Source organism: Thamnophis sirtalis, unplaced genomic scaffold (genome assembly GCF_051295495.1).
Source record: "Thamnophis sirtalis isolate CommonGarterSnake01/CBP01778 unplaced genomic scaffold, rThaSir2_p1.2 scaffold_5, whole genome shotgun sequence".
Taxonomy (NCBI): domain Eukaryota; kingdom Metazoa; phylum Chordata; class Lepidosauria; order Squamata; family Natricidae; genus Thamnophis; species Thamnophis sirtalis.
Window position 1 is genome coordinate 50,207,313 of NW_028261385.1, and position 17,679 is coordinate 50,224,991.

General features: G+C 35.1%; 1 protein-coding gene across 1 annotated transcript in view; it reads left to right on the forward strand.

Moving 5' to 3' along the window:
- Positions 1-8,042, forward strand: part of WDR36 (WD repeat domain 36) — a 39,576-nt gene extending 31,534 nt beyond the window's left edge. Inside the window, exons 17-23 of the mRNA XM_087715797.1 lie at positions 626-733; positions 1,335-1,432; positions 2,269-2,411; positions 3,170-3,289; positions 4,342-4,423; positions 5,460-5,647; positions 7,645-8,042. Coding sequence (XP_087571923.1) covers positions 626-733; positions 1,335-1,432; positions 2,269-2,411; positions 3,170-3,289; positions 4,342-4,423; positions 5,460-5,647; positions 7,645-7,794 — 889 coding nt within the window. The 3' untranslated portion in view covers positions 7,795-8,042. The remainder of the gene's footprint in view (positions 1-625; positions 734-1,334; positions 1,433-2,268; positions 2,412-3,169; positions 3,290-4,341; positions 4,424-5,459; positions 5,648-7,644) is intronic.
- Positions 8,043-17,679: the final 9,637 nt, after the last annotated feature.

Genomic DNA, 17,679 nt, shown 5'->3' on the forward strand with positions numbered 1-17,679 from the left:
ACTTTCGTAATTATCTTTTTGAGCATAAAAAAAAGGCGAGGGAATACTTGTTTACTGAACTCTCATTTGGTCAGAAATACCTAATATCCCCCTGCTAAATCTGTTATTTTGTTAAAATTTAGCTATCGAAGACAAATGGGGATAAGTTGGGGAAATGTTTGAACAACCCTAAATTGCCAAGGCCATCCTTGAATCCTTTATAGTTGGATTTTATTCATCACAAACTTATTTAGGTAAACATTCAGCCAAATTGGTGATGTGGTTTAAGGAGGAGGGAGCAGATCTTCTTACTTCTTAATGTAGTTCTAGGCTATTGGCCCAGTTCCCAGGAAATAAAATCCCCCCCCCTTTTTTTTGCAGTAGGCCATCCATATCTATTTCAGACAGACATCTTTCAGTTCAGATTTCATACCTGGCATGAAAACGGGGTACCCATTCTATCAGAATGGATTGATTTTATTTGCATATGTGTGTGTGTGTGTATGTGTGTTCAGGGCCTGTCTTTTTCATTACTGTTGATAATGGTAGAAAGATAAGTGTTTGCCTGAAAGTGGAAAAAAGAACAAACAGATCTAGTTTCATGCATTATCTATTATGCAATGGATTTTTTTATTTTATTTTGCAGCCTGGTTGATTGTTTCCTGCTAGATTCAGCAGCAGTAAGCATTACTATGTCTCCTACTGGAGATTTCCTAGCTTCCTGTCATGTAGATGACCTTGGAATTTACTTGTGGTAAGATTTTTACTTTGTAATTCTGATTTTGATTTTGACTGTTTACCTTTGGACTGTTCCATGGAACAGTTACAATTATGTGATGATTTCTCCCTTTTAAAAAGTGCTTTCTGGTTTGCAAGGTTGCTACTAATCAGATAAGTATGGTGGGATCTTTTTCCTAATGAAACTGAAATGTAAAGACTTTCATCTTTAAGAAATATCTGGAATATAGACATTTTTTCTTCTTCTTTAGTGCATGTAGTACCGGTCTAGAGTTTTTGAAAGATGGTTGGCATACCAATTTAATATTGTAGCTGATCACATGATCTACTAGAAATTTAGACTAAATTTGCAATTTTTCTCAATCAATTGAGTCCTTTCCAAGGATTTGAGATAAGCAGGTGTTGTTTAATATTTATTTTATGGATAATATAAGCAAGGTGTTTTACATTGGGTTTGGCATTTTTAGTTATCTATCAACTTCTTCCCAAAGACCTGGGATAAAGAGATATTGCTTGATGGTGTTGTCATGGGATGTAAGTTGTTCCAAGTAAAGCTTCCTTTTGCAATCTACTATTAACATCATTATTATTTATAGCTTTTTAAATTTTCTTTTTAGGTCTAACCGTTCCCTGTTTTCAGTTGTTTCCCTGCGCCCTCTTCCATCAGATTATGAGCCTTCTGTTATAGCACTTCCTGGTACCTGTTCAACTGAAGGTAGTAATGCATATAGAGAAAGGCCTTGAAATAATAATTTCAGAGAATCACATTAACAAAATATATAATACTTTCTAATTTCTTGTTGAAAATCAGGTGGTTTTTTCACATGAATATAATTTGGGGCGTATATGTAATTTCTATCTATTTTAATAACAGGATCTAGGTAATTTGTTAATCTAAGGTTTTTACAACTGCAAAAACCTGCCTCTACAAAAGTTTAGTAAAACAGTGTATTCACTGGAAAATCATGAGTCACTTGTTTTACTAGCAGTGCTACATCTTATTTAGGAAATAGTCAATAATGTTAAGTTTTAGAATGTTTGTTAGCTTGAATTGCAGTGGACTTTAAAGATTGGGAGCTATTTTATTATTTTAATCTTTCCTCTTCAACTAGAATGGAGCAAATAATGTAAAAACTCTATAATTACACTAATTAAAATTACCAGATTAAAAGATGGTCAAAAATTGATGATAGCCAAGCACTTTAAATATTTAATAATTTATCATTATGCAAAACCAAGAATCTTATAATTTAAAACTCATTGATATAAGGCAGTAATTCTCAACGTCAACAATTTTAATTGGTATTGATGTCAATTAGCAGAATTTCCCATCCAGCATTGTAAAAATAGTGATGATAGGATAGAATTGGACAATATGCCTTATATTGTCTGTGTAGATCTATGCCTGGCAAAATAAGTCACATCCAATTAATTTTAGCTGCAAATGATAAATTTCAGGGAAAGCTTTTTTGAGATTAGAGTATACATTTTTAGCTATTATCTGGATTAATGTTTTGTAATGTATACATGTTTTTCTTTTACAATTGAAAGTTGAAGATGTTACAGAAGAGGATGAAACAAATGATGAAATGATACAATATGAATCTCCACAACAGCTGGGAGAAACAATTGTTACTCTTTCTTTGCTGCCAGAATCTAGATGGAAAAACTTGCTCAGTTTAGATATTATTAAGGTACCCATTTCATGACTTGCATATAAAGTTATTAGGGGTTGTTTCTATTATTGTCAGACAGTTATAACTCTTTTCAGAATAATCTGTTAGGAGAATGTTCAAGTTTTACATTCACAGAAATTCTATACTGGGTATATGAGAAAGTAAACATCACAATTGTCCTAGGAGTTGTTTCTATTATTGTCAGACAATCTCTTTTCAGAATAATCTGTTAGGAGAATGTTTTAAGTTCACAGAAATTCTATACTGGGTGTACGAGAAAGTAGACAACACAATTGTCCTATAATATTTTCACTTACAAAGTAGTAATGTCCCCCAAATGTAATCATATATAGAGTTGGACCAAAAATTACATTAAAACAGAAAAAATAGAAAACCTTTTAGGAAAATATTATTTGCCCTAGGAATAATTTTTTGTCTCAACCACACAACCATTTATGAGATAGTGCCAGTGGAATTTTAAAAAATGTTTAACTCACATAGTGAAGCAGAATTAAATACCATCTTGTACTCATGCAGTTCACTAAATCATAATATTTTTGAAAATATAATAGTAACAGTTCCAAAATACTGATTCCTCCTTTTGATTTGTGATTATTCTGTGTGTAATGTTTTAGATGGGTTTTCAGTGTTTTTAATGGAAAGGAAACTAATAATTTTGTTTGTTTATATTAATAATAATAATCTAATAATAATACTGTCAATATTGGATGTACATACAAATGTGACAGTGATGATGTGATAACTCCAATTAACAGCAAAAGAACAAGCCCAAAGAGCCGCCCAAAGTACCAAAATCTGCACCGTTCTTCATTCCCACTCTTCCTGGTCTTATACCACAATTTGCTTCTGTTGAACATGAAAATGATGGACCGCAGGTAAGAAGAGAATTGATTATAGAAAAACTGATTTGCCTTTTAAATGTCTTGCCTTTTTTTCTCAGAGTTCCTAAAGATCTCAAAACTGTTTCTGGTATAAGCTTGCTCATATCTTCCTGCTAGCTATGTGATCTTTAAGTGCTATATCAGGGGTTGCTTGCACTATGTCTTGGTGCATCTTTTATTTTTTCAGTTCTGGTCTCTTGTACCTTTAGTATGAGATGGCTCAGTGGCTAAGAGCTGAGCTTGTCAATCAGAAAGGTCTGCAGTTCGGGAGTCCGAATCCCTAGTGCTGCGTAACAGATTGAGCTCTCGTTACTTGTTGCAGCTTCTGCCAACCTAAAAGTTTGAAAACACGTAAAAAATGCAAGTAGAAAAATAGTAACCACCTTTGGTGGGAAGGTAACAGCGTTCCATGCACCTTCGGAGTTTAATCATGCCAGCCACATGACCACAGAGACATTTTCGGACAGCACTGGCTCTTTAGCTTTGAAACGGAGATGAGCACCGCTCCCTAGAGTCGGGAACGACTAGCACATGTGTGCAAGAGGAACCTTTACCTTTAGTATATGTTAACGGCATAATTTTAGGATATTAAATATTTGAAGCAGATGTTTTATGCTCCCTCTGAGTCCTTTGTCAGTTGTAAAATTTCCTTGCTTTTCCCTTTCCCTATAAACTATATATTTTTTCTTAAGAATAGTGATGCTGAGATAGAAGCCACCCACTAATATTATGTTAATGAATTACAACAGTAAGATAGGCCAGTTTCATGATAACTTTAGCATAATTCATTGATATCATTGTAGTGCCCCAAAAGCTGAGCTCTTCTGTTATCAAGTCCATTGTTGTGGATTCTTGCCCTTCCTCATACATAACTCTCAAAATCTGTTCTGAATATGGGAGGGACGACACTTGAGCAGAAGCAGGGAAAATTATTCATCTGAAAGAACTGATTTGTTGTGATTCCTAGCATATGATTGTAAACATTCCAGCAAAGTATGTTTACCCTTGAATGTACTTATAAGTGATTTGTTTTTTTTAAATTCCAGTCAAAAGTGGTAAATCTTGGAATATTGGCTCAAAAATCTGAGTTCTACTTGCAGCTTGAAGAAGCATTTAAAAGTAGCAACTGTAAGTTTTCATATGAAATTACAGCGTACTTGATGGTAGTTCTAATTCTGAGAGCTTATGCATTGCCGACAAATTCCTTGGGTGCCCAATCACACTTGGCCAATAAAAAATTCTAAATCGATGCAAAAAACATAGACAGAAATTATATATTTTCAAGTGTCTTTTAATTAATATATTTTAACTAACTAGTTAGTATAATCATTATTATATTGCATCATATTGAGTCCTTTTTCTACTATTCTGATGATGCTTACGTAATTATGAGTATTTGTTATGTATCAATATGTCTTATTGTGTAAATGTATATCAATAACTGGTACTTATATGGCCATAACTCCTTTGCAACTTCTGACAAACTGTTTGTCCACCTATCTATCCATTTTCTATCAACATTTGTTGTGAGTCTGAAATTCATTTCCTAAACAGACATGAATATCAAAACAGAAATAAAACAACAATAAATACGTTGCTTAGCGTATCAATAGGCTTATAATAAATGCCCACATATCATGGTTTTCCCATATATGCTGAGGGCCAAAAATACATCAGCTTGCAAAATACAAGAAGGTATGGGACTGAAAATGCTGAAGAGAGAAAGGTTTGGATAGGAATGTGAGAAATCTGTACAGATCACGCATTTCAGATAATTATCTAAAACACAATATGTGCATATGGTAACTAAGGGGGACAAGAGATGGTACTCAACCCTAGAGATCCCTAAATGTTGTGTTTTCTTACTGACAGATTATCAAATACTATCGAGGGATATGTTTTTTCATTGTTAATTTTGTGTATGGGTGTGTTCTCTGTATTATATTCTGCTCCCCTTCACCCCAAAAACCCAGGGTTGCCTCTTGGAAATGGGATTGTTAATTTTTTTCTTGCAAAAACAATATGAAAACTAATCCAGATTAAGTAAGTATTCTGAGAGAGAAGCAAAACCACAGATTAAAATTAAATATGACAGGGTCTCTGTGATATTTTAAATATCGAGAATATTTTCTACCCTTCTCACTTTTGCTTAATGTCTTTACAGATAAGCCTCCACTGAGCATTCTGAAGGACATGGGACCATCTAATATTGAAACAGAACTGAGAGGCTTGTCACCAGATAGTAGTGGCTCTATTGAGGTGATGCAGAGTTTCCTAAGAATGATTGAAGCAATGCTGAACACAAAGTGTGACTTTGAACTAGCTCAGGCATACCTTGCCCTGTTTCTAAAGGTAAATATATCTTTGAATATACAGCTTTCACTTTACTGGGAAAGTGTTTGTTTGAAGAGGAAGAAAAATTAATGATTTTATTTATATATGCACAATACTTATATAGCATTTTCTTATTAGAGATCATTCAGGATAACTAATAATTAAAAATGCAAATACAAATTAAATTAAAGTTATTAAGCAAACTGAAAACTTAAAAGATCTGGCCTTTTTCCCCCCATAGTGTTTTCCATGTATATTTTTTATTTGTTATAAATGTATTTATACATTGCTTATTCACAAGACTATAGGCAGTTTACAGTTACATAAAAATAAAATCAATGTATCAGCTTGATGGATGGCATGTGTCTTAAATGTTAGCAGGATTGGGCCTTCCTGATTTGAGAGAGTTGCTACTTTTAAAAATCTTTTTGCATCTTCCAATGATTTCTCAGGAGGGGGTGTAGTTGTCTCTCCCACGTATTTTATAGATTTCACTTCAAGTAAACAATCAAAAGTAAATGAAAAAGTCATGAACTTTGAACAATGATCAGCCTGATTTAGTTCCAAAAGGCTAATGGCAATCAATGCTACTGTAGTTTCCAAGTTGTCTTCAAAGGCAGCCCTGAGTAGAATGAATTGAAGTAGTCTAAACAAAAGGTGACAAAAGCATGACACACTTTATTCAGTACTTCCTGAACCCAGAAAGGTCGCAATTATAGTGCAAGCTGGAGTTGTTTGAAGATTCTTCTGGAAATAGCCTTTGTCTATTGCTTTAGTAAAAGGGACATGGTGGCTCAATGGCTAAGACGTTGAGCTTGTTGAATAGAAGGTCAGCAGTTCAGCAGTTTGAATCCCCAGTGCCGTGTAACGGACTGAGCTATTACTTGTCCCAGCTTCAGCCAACCTAGCAGTTCGAAAGCATGTAAAAAAGGCAAGTAGAAAAATAGGAACCACTTTGGTGGGAAGGTAACAGCGCTCTGTACACCTTTGGCATTGAATCATGCCGGCCATATGACCATGGAGATGTCTTCAGATAGAATTGGCTCTTCGGCTTTGAAACAGAGATGAGCATCACCCCCTAGAGCAAGAAACAACTAGCACACATATGCAGGGAAACCTTTACTTTATTGCTTTAGTAGAAGCCACAAATCCAAGAGAACGCCCCCGGCCCAGATTGCACGCCTACTCCTTCTTTAGATGTACAACCCCATCAAGAATAACAAATAGCATATCCATGATATCTTAAGGCTAATGTATTGATGGTAACTCTTTCTTGCTGTGATTTTGTCAGAGTCTTTTTGGCTTCACCCAGTGCCTCACAACTCAAAAACAAGGCCGAAACCTATGGGTTAGAGGTGCATAACTGGATATGTTTACCATATTGATAACACCTTGTTTCACATCAACAGAAATCCTTTCTCAAATGTTCATATTAAATTCTGTGAAGGAGCAAGTCAAGTCATCAGCATCATATACTGAAATGCCCAATGGCTTGACCTCGTCTTTCCCAAAAAATCTAAATGGAACCAGCCACTTAGGAAGGAGTGGAACTATTGCAGAATTGTGCCTCTAATAAACAAACAGTAAAAAAAGGGTGGGTGGGTGGATAATATACTATAGATACTGCTGAGAGATCTTTTAGGGCAAGCAACAGGACCTCATTGCTATTCACTGTAACTCAAAGGAATCCAGTTATTGTGTTAGTACAGAACCCTTTTATGTTATAATTTTCATTGTTATAAACAATTGAGCAATTTTAAATAGCATCTAGCATTTTTTGCAGTACTGCTACTTCCCAGATGCCTTGTTATGTACATTAATGCTCCATGATATGGGGCATGCTTAGTTTTTAATATGATTTGGAAATTTGCATCCTCTAGGACAGCTGATGAATTTATTAGCTAATACAGGCATAGTGATGTGATTGTTTTCCCAAACAATTGGATCAGTTTTCTTACTTTTATCCTGTCAATGCCATTTAAATGAACATATGTTTTCTTTTTATTCCTTTTTAGTTACATTTTAAAATCATTTGTTCCGAGCCTACTTTGTTGGCAGAAATAGCCAGGCTGTCAGCCCAACTTGAAGAAATCTGGATTCATTTGCAGACTCTATTCAACCAAAACATTTGCATTTTAAATTACATTAAGACAGCTCTCTTATAAAGTACCTTTTGTTCTGTAAGATTGAAGATGTTGAATTCTTAATTTCTTGTAGAAAGCTTACCTAACAAGAGGTGTTGTACATCAGTTTTTTAAATATCATTATAAATTGACTTTTATTGAAATTTAAATTAGAATCTAGTATCTTCATAAACTAATAATGTGCATTGTATTTAAATAACTACAGAGATAATAAAATTCTTAAAACAAGTTTAATATAGAAAATATTCAATATACAAAAATGAAACAAATTGTAAAGGTTCATGAATGTTTTAGGATTCTTTAATATGGAGAGAACTATCCTAGTGATATGAATGGGGACCAATGGGATCCTTTTGAGATTGGGATTAAAAAATGGAAAAAATGAAAATGGGAGTGCTTGAATCTCAAAAAAACATTTTATTTAAAAAAAATTAAACTGAAAACTAGCAGAATTTTTCAAAACTCTAAAATTCACACCCAAGCTAATTTACCATATTCCAACATAGACAGAGAAAGACACAGACATATTTACACTTATATACAAACACAATGCACAGACAAGTCTCCACCTACACTGAGAATATCAGTGTATCAGGTAAGTACCAACGCCCATTCTAATTGTATTGCAGCAGATATTTGAGACAATTTTCTTTGTCCCAGAATGGTAGGTGGATCTACAGTAGCATAATTGTATCATTATTAAGGTATTACTCTACAATCTCTGTCTTAAAATTGATTTTAAACAACTCACTTTGTAGATGTCACCAAATTTTAAGACTTTTCTTTTTCCCAAGCCCCCATTTTTTAAAATGTCTCCCTGTTGAAGAATTTAGGATAATTCAGAATTTGTACACTTTTGTGCATTTTAGTTTGTCTTAATAATTTTGGATTTTGTATGGACCATTGCAGCTATGATAATTGTTATCTAAAGTTTATATATTCCTTAATTGTAATTCAATACTTATTTTTAAATTTAAAGAGCTTGTTTTATTACATTAACAATGGAAACTATTTCTTCCACTCTTCAAGGTGACACCCTCAAGGAAAGAAGGTGGCACCTTGATGACAAGATTTCCAAGTGGTCTTGTTTTGGCTGTGGCGTTCTCCTGACAGGCAACAGCCTTTGTTGGGGAAAAATTAGTACTGTTTCTATTTGCAGATAAGCCCATCTTGGGTATATTTTGGAATCTAAAATGTAGGGTGTTTTTTTTTAAGGTAGGGCTGTTTTCTCTGTTCATGATTAAGACTTAATCTGGGAGCCCAGTCTCATGCTCTGCACACTGCAAATGCATCTCCGTACAGGACATGATTTTCAGATAGGACATTGCAATTCTGTTCACCAGAGTAGCTCAAATTTCTGATACAGCTTCTATTAGCCAAGTGTGTCTGCCAAGAAGTGTTTCTCATAGTAGCACCAATATTTTAAAAAATGACTCTTACCTTCAGTAGGAGGTAATTCTTGTTAAAAAAAAATTGTGCCAACAAAGTGTACACGTGTTCAATTCATTCCCTAAAGTGTTTTATAGGATAAGTGCAAGTAAAATTACTTCCTGGCGTACTAAACACAACACATCCCCACATATCCAAACAATTTGTAGAGCTTCCCTGCCTTCCAGACTTATATAAACCATCAGGACTGGTGGGAAAAGATTGGTCTTGGCACCTTTTCAGAAACTTTTTTTTTTGTTGGCTGCAAAAATAGCCTTCAGGAGCAAGAGGAAGGGCAGCAACAAAGCCAGTGACCAGATAAAAAAAAATCTGAGGCTAGGGCAGACATAGAATTTGAGAACTTTCCATCCTAATTCTCACAAAGAGGAAGAGTATTCAGATTTACAAGATTCTGTCACTGTAACCATATAATGATACTAGGATCCATAACTAGTTTTCTAGTCTGCTGAACCTCAAAGGGTTGACAGAAGGCCAGGAGGGGGAGTCTGCTGGATCTCAGAGGAAGATGTTCCACAGGGCAGGGCAATTAACCAATGCTGTCTATTCAGCATTCAGATCCTTTAATCACATTTAAATCTTCACTAATACTTTTGGTCTTTAAGCATATCTATGATGGAAACCAGTCATGCTTTTATATTTATTCCTTTGCCACAGCTATACATGAATATAAATATTTGAACTACATGCGTATATAATTTTATATTTTAAAAACTCCCTTCTGACCCTATGGATAGTGTGTGTGTTCCTCACTCTCAGGTCTTTTTCTCCATGTTTTGCCAACAGGTCAACATATTCATGTCATTGCACTGAAGAAATTCATAAAACAGTTTATGTCATATTGGTGACATTAATCAATTTAAAAAGATATGAGATACCAAATTCTAGCAGTCCATCACATGGTGTATGGTCTTAGAACTACAAATATACTGTAAGCTGTAGGAGCTTATATGATTGCAATTATAGTATAGTATATGTCTTACTGTTTCTAGATTTTATATATGGTAAATAAATAAAATGCAGAAAAATCCCTGTTGCGAAATTTAAAAACAAAAGTTAGAAATTGAAGGTGATAAACCTCCAATATGGACAATATTCTTTCTTGCTGGGCCCATATTTTGAAGTGAAAATGGGAGGGAATCCAATTTTCATCATTGGACTCCTAATGTTTCTATGCTACTGAAGCAACATAAGAGAAATAAGTTACTCTGAATATGTTCTCTTCCCTCTTGGAAACAGGTTCAGAGAATGGGAGAACTTTGGATCATGTAACTTTCCTCATTTTTCCATTCTTACAATTCCTTTTTGTTCTTTCTGAAATTGGGACAGAATTGTTGGACAGACAAAAATTAGGAGGATTTCTTGACTAATGGGAGATTTAAAGGCAGATATTCTGGTCTAATCCTTGAGAAAGATAGCCAGCTTTTGACAACTCTACCAGGATTTTAGCCTTAGGGTCTGACTAGCTTTGAAGTTTATAGTGTATTGGCAATTAGTTATTTTATCACAAACATATATCCTACTTGGAAATAAGACCATGAAGCTCATAACACTACAGATTGATGGATAGCTAACAAATTCCAAAATATTAAGAAATATTAAACATTTCTCTATGGTAAGAAGAATTGGATGGTGGAACCAAAAGTGGATTTATGGCATGGAAATTGCAGTGGCTAATTGTTGTCTGTCTTCTCTATTTAATTTATTGAACTAGGGGAGTTATCTTTTTGCTTTTTAAAAAACTTATTACATACATTTTAATCTTGGCATTGTTTAAAGAAAGTCTAGATTTAATTATGCCTTATAAAACAGAAGACAGTCTTATCTTTTCTGATAGATGAGGTCATTCTAAATCCCTCCTCCATAGAAGAATTATGCTGATAGGTAATGTCTCAAGACAAATTATGTTGATGGATGACATCTCAAGCAGCTGAGATTTTTGATATTCAGCTGGAAAAGTCCACTGTGACTTCTGATTCATCACAGGCTGAGGATAGAACTTCTAAGGAGCAGTCTGTTCTGCATATCACCAAATTGTCCTTATGTAGTTTGATCATGGTAAATTATATTTTGAGATGGAATCGAATTGTGAAAAAATATGGCTATAGAGATTGGCTCTATTTTGGGGGGGGGGCTGGGTAGCAATTATTCATAAAGCTATCTATTGCATGATAATGTAAATACCTGGATAGTAACATTAAAACTTTATATGTTAAAATGAAAAAAACTGCAACTTGCTAAGATACAGCAAGAGCTAGATAATTTAAAAATAATAATTGGGTGTTCACATGAACCAAAATTGAGGGCAGCTGGATCCACAATCGAAATACATGCAAAGGACATTAATCTATATAATAAATTTTTGATTAAAATAAAATGATGACCTGATTTTGAATCTGCAAATTGATAATGCCTATCAACCAGGGGTTCCCAAATTGTGAGGAGGCAGAGTCCAGGAAAGATGTGAGTGAATAAACGTTTCATTACATTTTCATTATTCACTTATGTTCATTTTTGTATTTGGATTTTTAGGGGAAGTGTGTACTTTTAAGATTAGACTAAATGGAGATGTGATGAGAAAACTTTGGAACCCCTGTTATAGATTATCTTCTAGATCAGAGTTTCTCAACTTCAGCAAATTTAAGATGTACAGACCACCTCCCAGAATAGTCCAGAATTTGAAGTCCACACATCTTAAAGTTGCTGAGATAAACACTTTATCCTTCCCAAAAAATCAAAACTGGGAAAATGCTACACTTCTAGAACTTCTCATTGCTCTGAAAAATTGATCCTTAAAAGTTGTTACTGCTTGCTGCATTTCAAAAGATGATCATATAAAAAAAAAGCTAAGCAGAAGAAAAATGTTCAAAATTTGGATATTTACTACAAGAACTCATCTAAAAGAAAGGATAACTATAGGTTGGGGTAGGTCTCCCATAGTTGCAAATATTTGGTTGACTACTAGATGGCAGTAAAGAGAGTTAAAAAATATTTTTTTTCTTACCATCTGGTGGCCATTTGTATATTTACACTCCGTGTATGGTAAGTCTAGGCTGGAGAAAATAGTCATAGGTAAAATGTCTTCAAGGCAACAAGTTGAATAGCTCCTTTTATCCTGCCATCTCCCTTTCCTTTTACAAAATGTTTTTCTTTTTAAAAATTTGAATGTTAATTGTGTGAGAAGTTACTTTGCTCGCCCTGCCTATTTCTCTCACTTTGTCTTATTTTACTGTCATGGAAACAGCAGGATAGACATCACACCAAGGCCATTTCCTCATAAGCGATTCATCACATCTTATATTATTCCTCAGTCACTGCTATAATAATAGTTTGTTTTCGTGATCTGAAGAAACTATAAGATGTGATAAATCGCTTATGAGGAAATGGTCCAAGTCCCTGGTTTGCTTGCTTCCTGGTTTCCTACACAGATAGCCATTCCCTCTTCTCTATTTTGAAAATGCAACCCCATAATTTGTGATTTGTTTTACAAAAAAGATTTGGAAACCACAATTAGACAGCAATTTCCAATCTGGTTTCCTTACTAACTTTTCTAACCTTCTTCAATGATAAATAAGAATAATCCTCATAAAATATAGTGATAGACAATAGAGTGATTGTTTTCATTTCTATTTATTATTTTGAGTGTCTCTGGAGTCAGTTAAGTAAGAGGTGTACAGGAAAAAATGTTTTTTCTGCATTTCTTAGTGCAAATTTTTCTTTTAATGTGATTTGATGTGATTGAAATGTTTTTCTGCATCTTTTTAATTGCTTCTAATCATATTCAGAACAAGCTATATTTTTATGGTTCTTTATTTGAACATTCTGCAGACATGAAAATTTCTCACATTATTTCAGAACAAAAAGACTATTACATAATGTTATATTTTTCCCTACTTTTAAGGAACTTTTTTTCACAGTGATGTACCCTCTATATCCGGGATGTCGAACCTATGGCATGCATGCCACAGGTGGCACGCAGAGTCATTTGTCGGGGCACGCAAGGCGTTGCCCTGTCAGCTGGCCAGCACATATGCGTGCACTGGCCAGATGACTTCAGCCTCTTTTTTTTTGAGGCCATTTTTCGCCCTCCCCAGGCTCCAGAGACTTTATAGGAGCCTGGGGAGGGCGAAAACAGCCTCCCTGGAGGCCCTCAGGAGGCTTCAGGAGCTTCCCTGAAGCCTCTGGAGAGCAAAAAACCAGCCCTACGGGCAAACCGGAAGTTCAGGAATGGACTTCGAGTTTGCTTGTAGGGTCATTTTTTGCCCTCCGGAGCCTTCAGGGAAGCTCCTGAAGCCTCTGTGGGGTGGGGGGAGGCTGTTTTCACCCTCCCCCGGCTCCTATAAAGCCTCTGGAGGCTGGGGAGGGCGAAAAAAGCATGCAAAAAATGGGGGGGGGGGCGGAGTGCTGGTCATGCATGCGTGTGTGCTGGGGTCATGCATTGCATTATGGGTGTGACGCCTGTGCACGACCCCCCTGTACCCTCTACCCCCCGCTTTTGGCACATGAGCCAAAAAAGGTTCGCCATCGCTGCTCTATATAGACCATTCTTCCAATATGCTTCTCTGTTTTGAACCTGAAGAAATAACAATACATCTATATAGGAGAGCTGTGTGAGGTCTGAAAATGATTTGAAAGAAATGCTTTGGACATTATGTAAACACAGTTCCTTTCTGCTATTCACTATTCTACTATTCTACTCTACTAGAGTAGAATAGTAGAATAGGGCTGTAGGCAATGCTCACAAGTGATATGAAGCAATTATTTCAAATCATTTTAAAAATGTGAACAGTCCCACTTAAGCCTATTCTATCCCATTGTTGCAATATGAGGAATACATAAACACACAGAAATGCTGCAGCAAGCAGGATTTACTACTAAGTGGAGTGTCTCAACAAAACAAGACTTCTGATATGACATTCACTGAACCTCTGAATCTATGAAACATTTGCATATAACTGATGTCTCTAGTTTCTTCAATCGGGTTCATCTAATGGAAAGAATACAGCATTTAAACCAAAACAAGTTGTCTTCATCGCTTTTGCAAGTTGCAGTATGGCAACATAAGTGAATTTTGCCTATATGTGAACAAGAATAGTTTTTGGAATTACAGCCTAAATTTATGATCTACAATTTGGATAATGTGATCAGCTTCAGATTTAAGAAACAAAAAATTAGAAAAGAGATTAAAAGTAATGTCAATCAGAAGTATAATTTGTCTTAACATAATAATAGAGACTATAAATTCACAATAAAAGGCACTATAAAACAAAACAATACAACAAAATATAATAATGTTGTTAGTTCTAACTTGGCAGTATCTGGTTAACCTTGACTGAATATGGAAATTGAGTACACCTGGGTCTATTTAGTACTTGGAAAGGGTTCCTGAAGAAAATCTCAGCTTTTTAAAATGAAGTGATGTATCACTTTTATATTATAGCCCCCCCCCCAAAAAATCATATATGGATGTGTCTATGAAAACATTAGAAGTCAAGCTGTGCTAAAAGAAATATTTACTTTTACTTAGAACTATTCAGTTTAGTATAATACTTACATGTCATTGTTCCTAATCGTTTCCCATTTGAACACACTTTAAAAAAGAACTGATATTAAAAGCACAGTTGTTTTAACTAATTTAGATGGTTGGCGGTTAGTTATTTAATATTTCTCTTTCATGTCACAAGAAAGAGGTAATAATATGTCACCTAGCAACAGGAAGACAAAAAAGTTCAACATCTAGCAGAAAGAAGCAGTAACTGGGACAACAAGGAAAGTCATGAAAGAATAAAGAGGTAATCTGAGAAACTCCCCAATGTTGGGAAGGGAATGGGAACAACATTATTGTAAAAATAGCAAAATATAGCAAACACCTTTAATTTATCCATACATGATCTTTCCTAGGTTTCCTCAAAATGAGCCTATTTACTGTAAATTAGATTTGGATTGGGCCCATATTTGCTCAATACAGCCTCTCTTGAGCCCAAGTCTCATTCTACCACAAGGACTCACAACTTTTAGATCAATATGCATACTGAAAATGTTATGGGGATATTGTGTTTGCTTGGATAAAATGAGTCCTTCAGAAGAAGTTTTGCCTATTTCTAGAGTGGCTGCTGCCACAAAAAAGCAGTTTTGCTTTCCTATCCCAGGTTTTTGCTAGTATTCCTCTCTTCTCCAAGTAGTTAGGCACACTTCCAAAACATAAGGCTGCAATCAAGTGCCTCCCTTTTTAAGATTACCTCCAGGGGTTTGAGGATCCTAAAAACATGACTTGCAATAATTAGGAAATGGGAAGCATGCCCTTTCTCTATTTAATCTTTTAAATTTTTAAATCTAAAAATTAAAATCAGAGAGCAAAAGACCAGGAGGAAGCAATAATGACGCATTGCCTAGTGCTACTCTATTAAGAATGTAATTTCCACCCTCACATATTCTGTCAATTTTCTCCAACCCAAATGTGTTGCCGGCAGTGAAATGAAGAGCTGTAGTAGCAGTGTTCATTAATCGTAGCATAATGGATCACGCAGCAAAATCTCCCAGCACTTTTGTTCCCAGAGTTTCTGGACTTTCGGCAAAGCACAGTGTTGTTGCCATTTGTAATGAAAGCCATAGTTGCACTCCTTCCTAGTATTGCCAGTTTGATCCATAATCTCAGTTTCAACAGCTCAGCAGTAGGAGCTAGTGCTGAACTAAAGGCAAATAACCCTTTAGAGATTTGGCCTTCATTTAGAATAAGTCTATCCTGAGTTATCCTGAATGTAAGACATTCGGAATTTTACCACATACAGTTCAGCTGTATCCTTGCTCCTTTTGTTCCAACAAAAGTTAGGGTCTGATGTTTCTCTTAAATACAGTGGGAAACACTCTAGTTTAAAATGTATTCCCTGAACAATACATATTCCCTGAACAATATGTGGGAAGTCCACTCATCAGAAAGTTTTATTTCATCCACAAAAGTTTGAAATGAGATTGGTTTCTTGCCTACTTCAGGCATTAATCAATTTTAAGAATTAATTCTATGATAGTTATTAGCTACTGATAATGTAAATTTTCAATTGGTTCAGCTTATCTTAAAACTTTATGTCGAATTGGCACAGGCATTGATGTTTATGTTATTGTTTTAACTTCACTATTTACTATTAATTACTTTGTGTGCCCAAGAAAGGGATTATATCCAACCTCAGAACATGAATGTATTTGATAATGTAAAATGGTCTTATGCCAAAATAATCTAAGGATCCTTATGGAGCCAGAAGTCATTTTACTGACTTTTTAAAACCTAGAATTTAGAGTGGATACATCCAATGAATGTTTGTAAATAAGTTACATTAGCATAGGTGTAATAATTATGAAGCTTCAGGCTAGGATACTGGATGCCAGACAAAAAGAAGAGATGTCCTCTTGTTTGCACTCCTGTCCTCCATTCAGAAGGCATAGCCTTGAAATCAAGCATTGTCTTGCTTTTGAGAATCAGGGAGTGGGGGAGCGTTTTAACTGTTTTCACAATAGGGGTCATCCAAAGTTGCACCACGACTCTGTAAATTCTCTGTTTCTTTCCCTCTTCCATCAACAGACTTGACAGTATCAATTTACATTATTGAAATTATATCTTGATTCCAGAAATCAATTTTAGTCCCGCCCCTTCTAAATCATTATAGTGTGTAGATCACAACTCATCATAAGTTTCTATGGCAAAATTTGAAAAGCATGTTGAAGTCAATTCTATTTCGTAACTAATTTCTAGTTTTCAAAAATAAAGATATGTTGGAAAAATACTGTGACTGAAAGTCAGTCTTTCTGAAGCTGGAAAAAGTAATTTCATATACAGGTAGGCCTAAGTAGGGGCTTTTTTCCTATTTTTTTCTGTAATTTTTGTCACAGATGCCAAGAAAGTTAAGCAGGTAGGTGTGTCTTCCCACCTCCCATTTATCTGCCATTCTAATTGCTCATGTTCCCCTTTGCCTGTTCAGATATCTGCTAATTCTACTTAAAACTGAATTTATATTTGATATTTGATATCAACTTTGATAGTGGACAAGATATGCCTTCATCACCGTTTAAACAGCGCTCAGACCCCAGTGCACTGTTTCTTAAAACATATTTCTGTCTACTGCTGATTCAATAATTAGTTCTAGAATTTCACATGTCCAGTCGTATTTCGAGCATCAAGCAAGAGGTCCTATGCTAGAACTTAAAGTATGTTTAGCAGTGAACAGGGAAACTTCAGTCCATCAAGGAAAGCAAGGATGTTCTCAGATTTGCTTTTATTGTTGAAAAATAAAAGTAAGAAGGATACAGGGATGGTAGTGAATGGACCATGAAATTCAAGGACCATGTAGGCAGGACTAGCCTGGTTTAGAAGAACCTAGAAACAAACTGCTGGTCTAGGTCCTGTCTCCTTTTCTCTGGGTAAGGAAAAGGATACGTTAGGACACCACAAAAAGAGTGGTACCACAACTG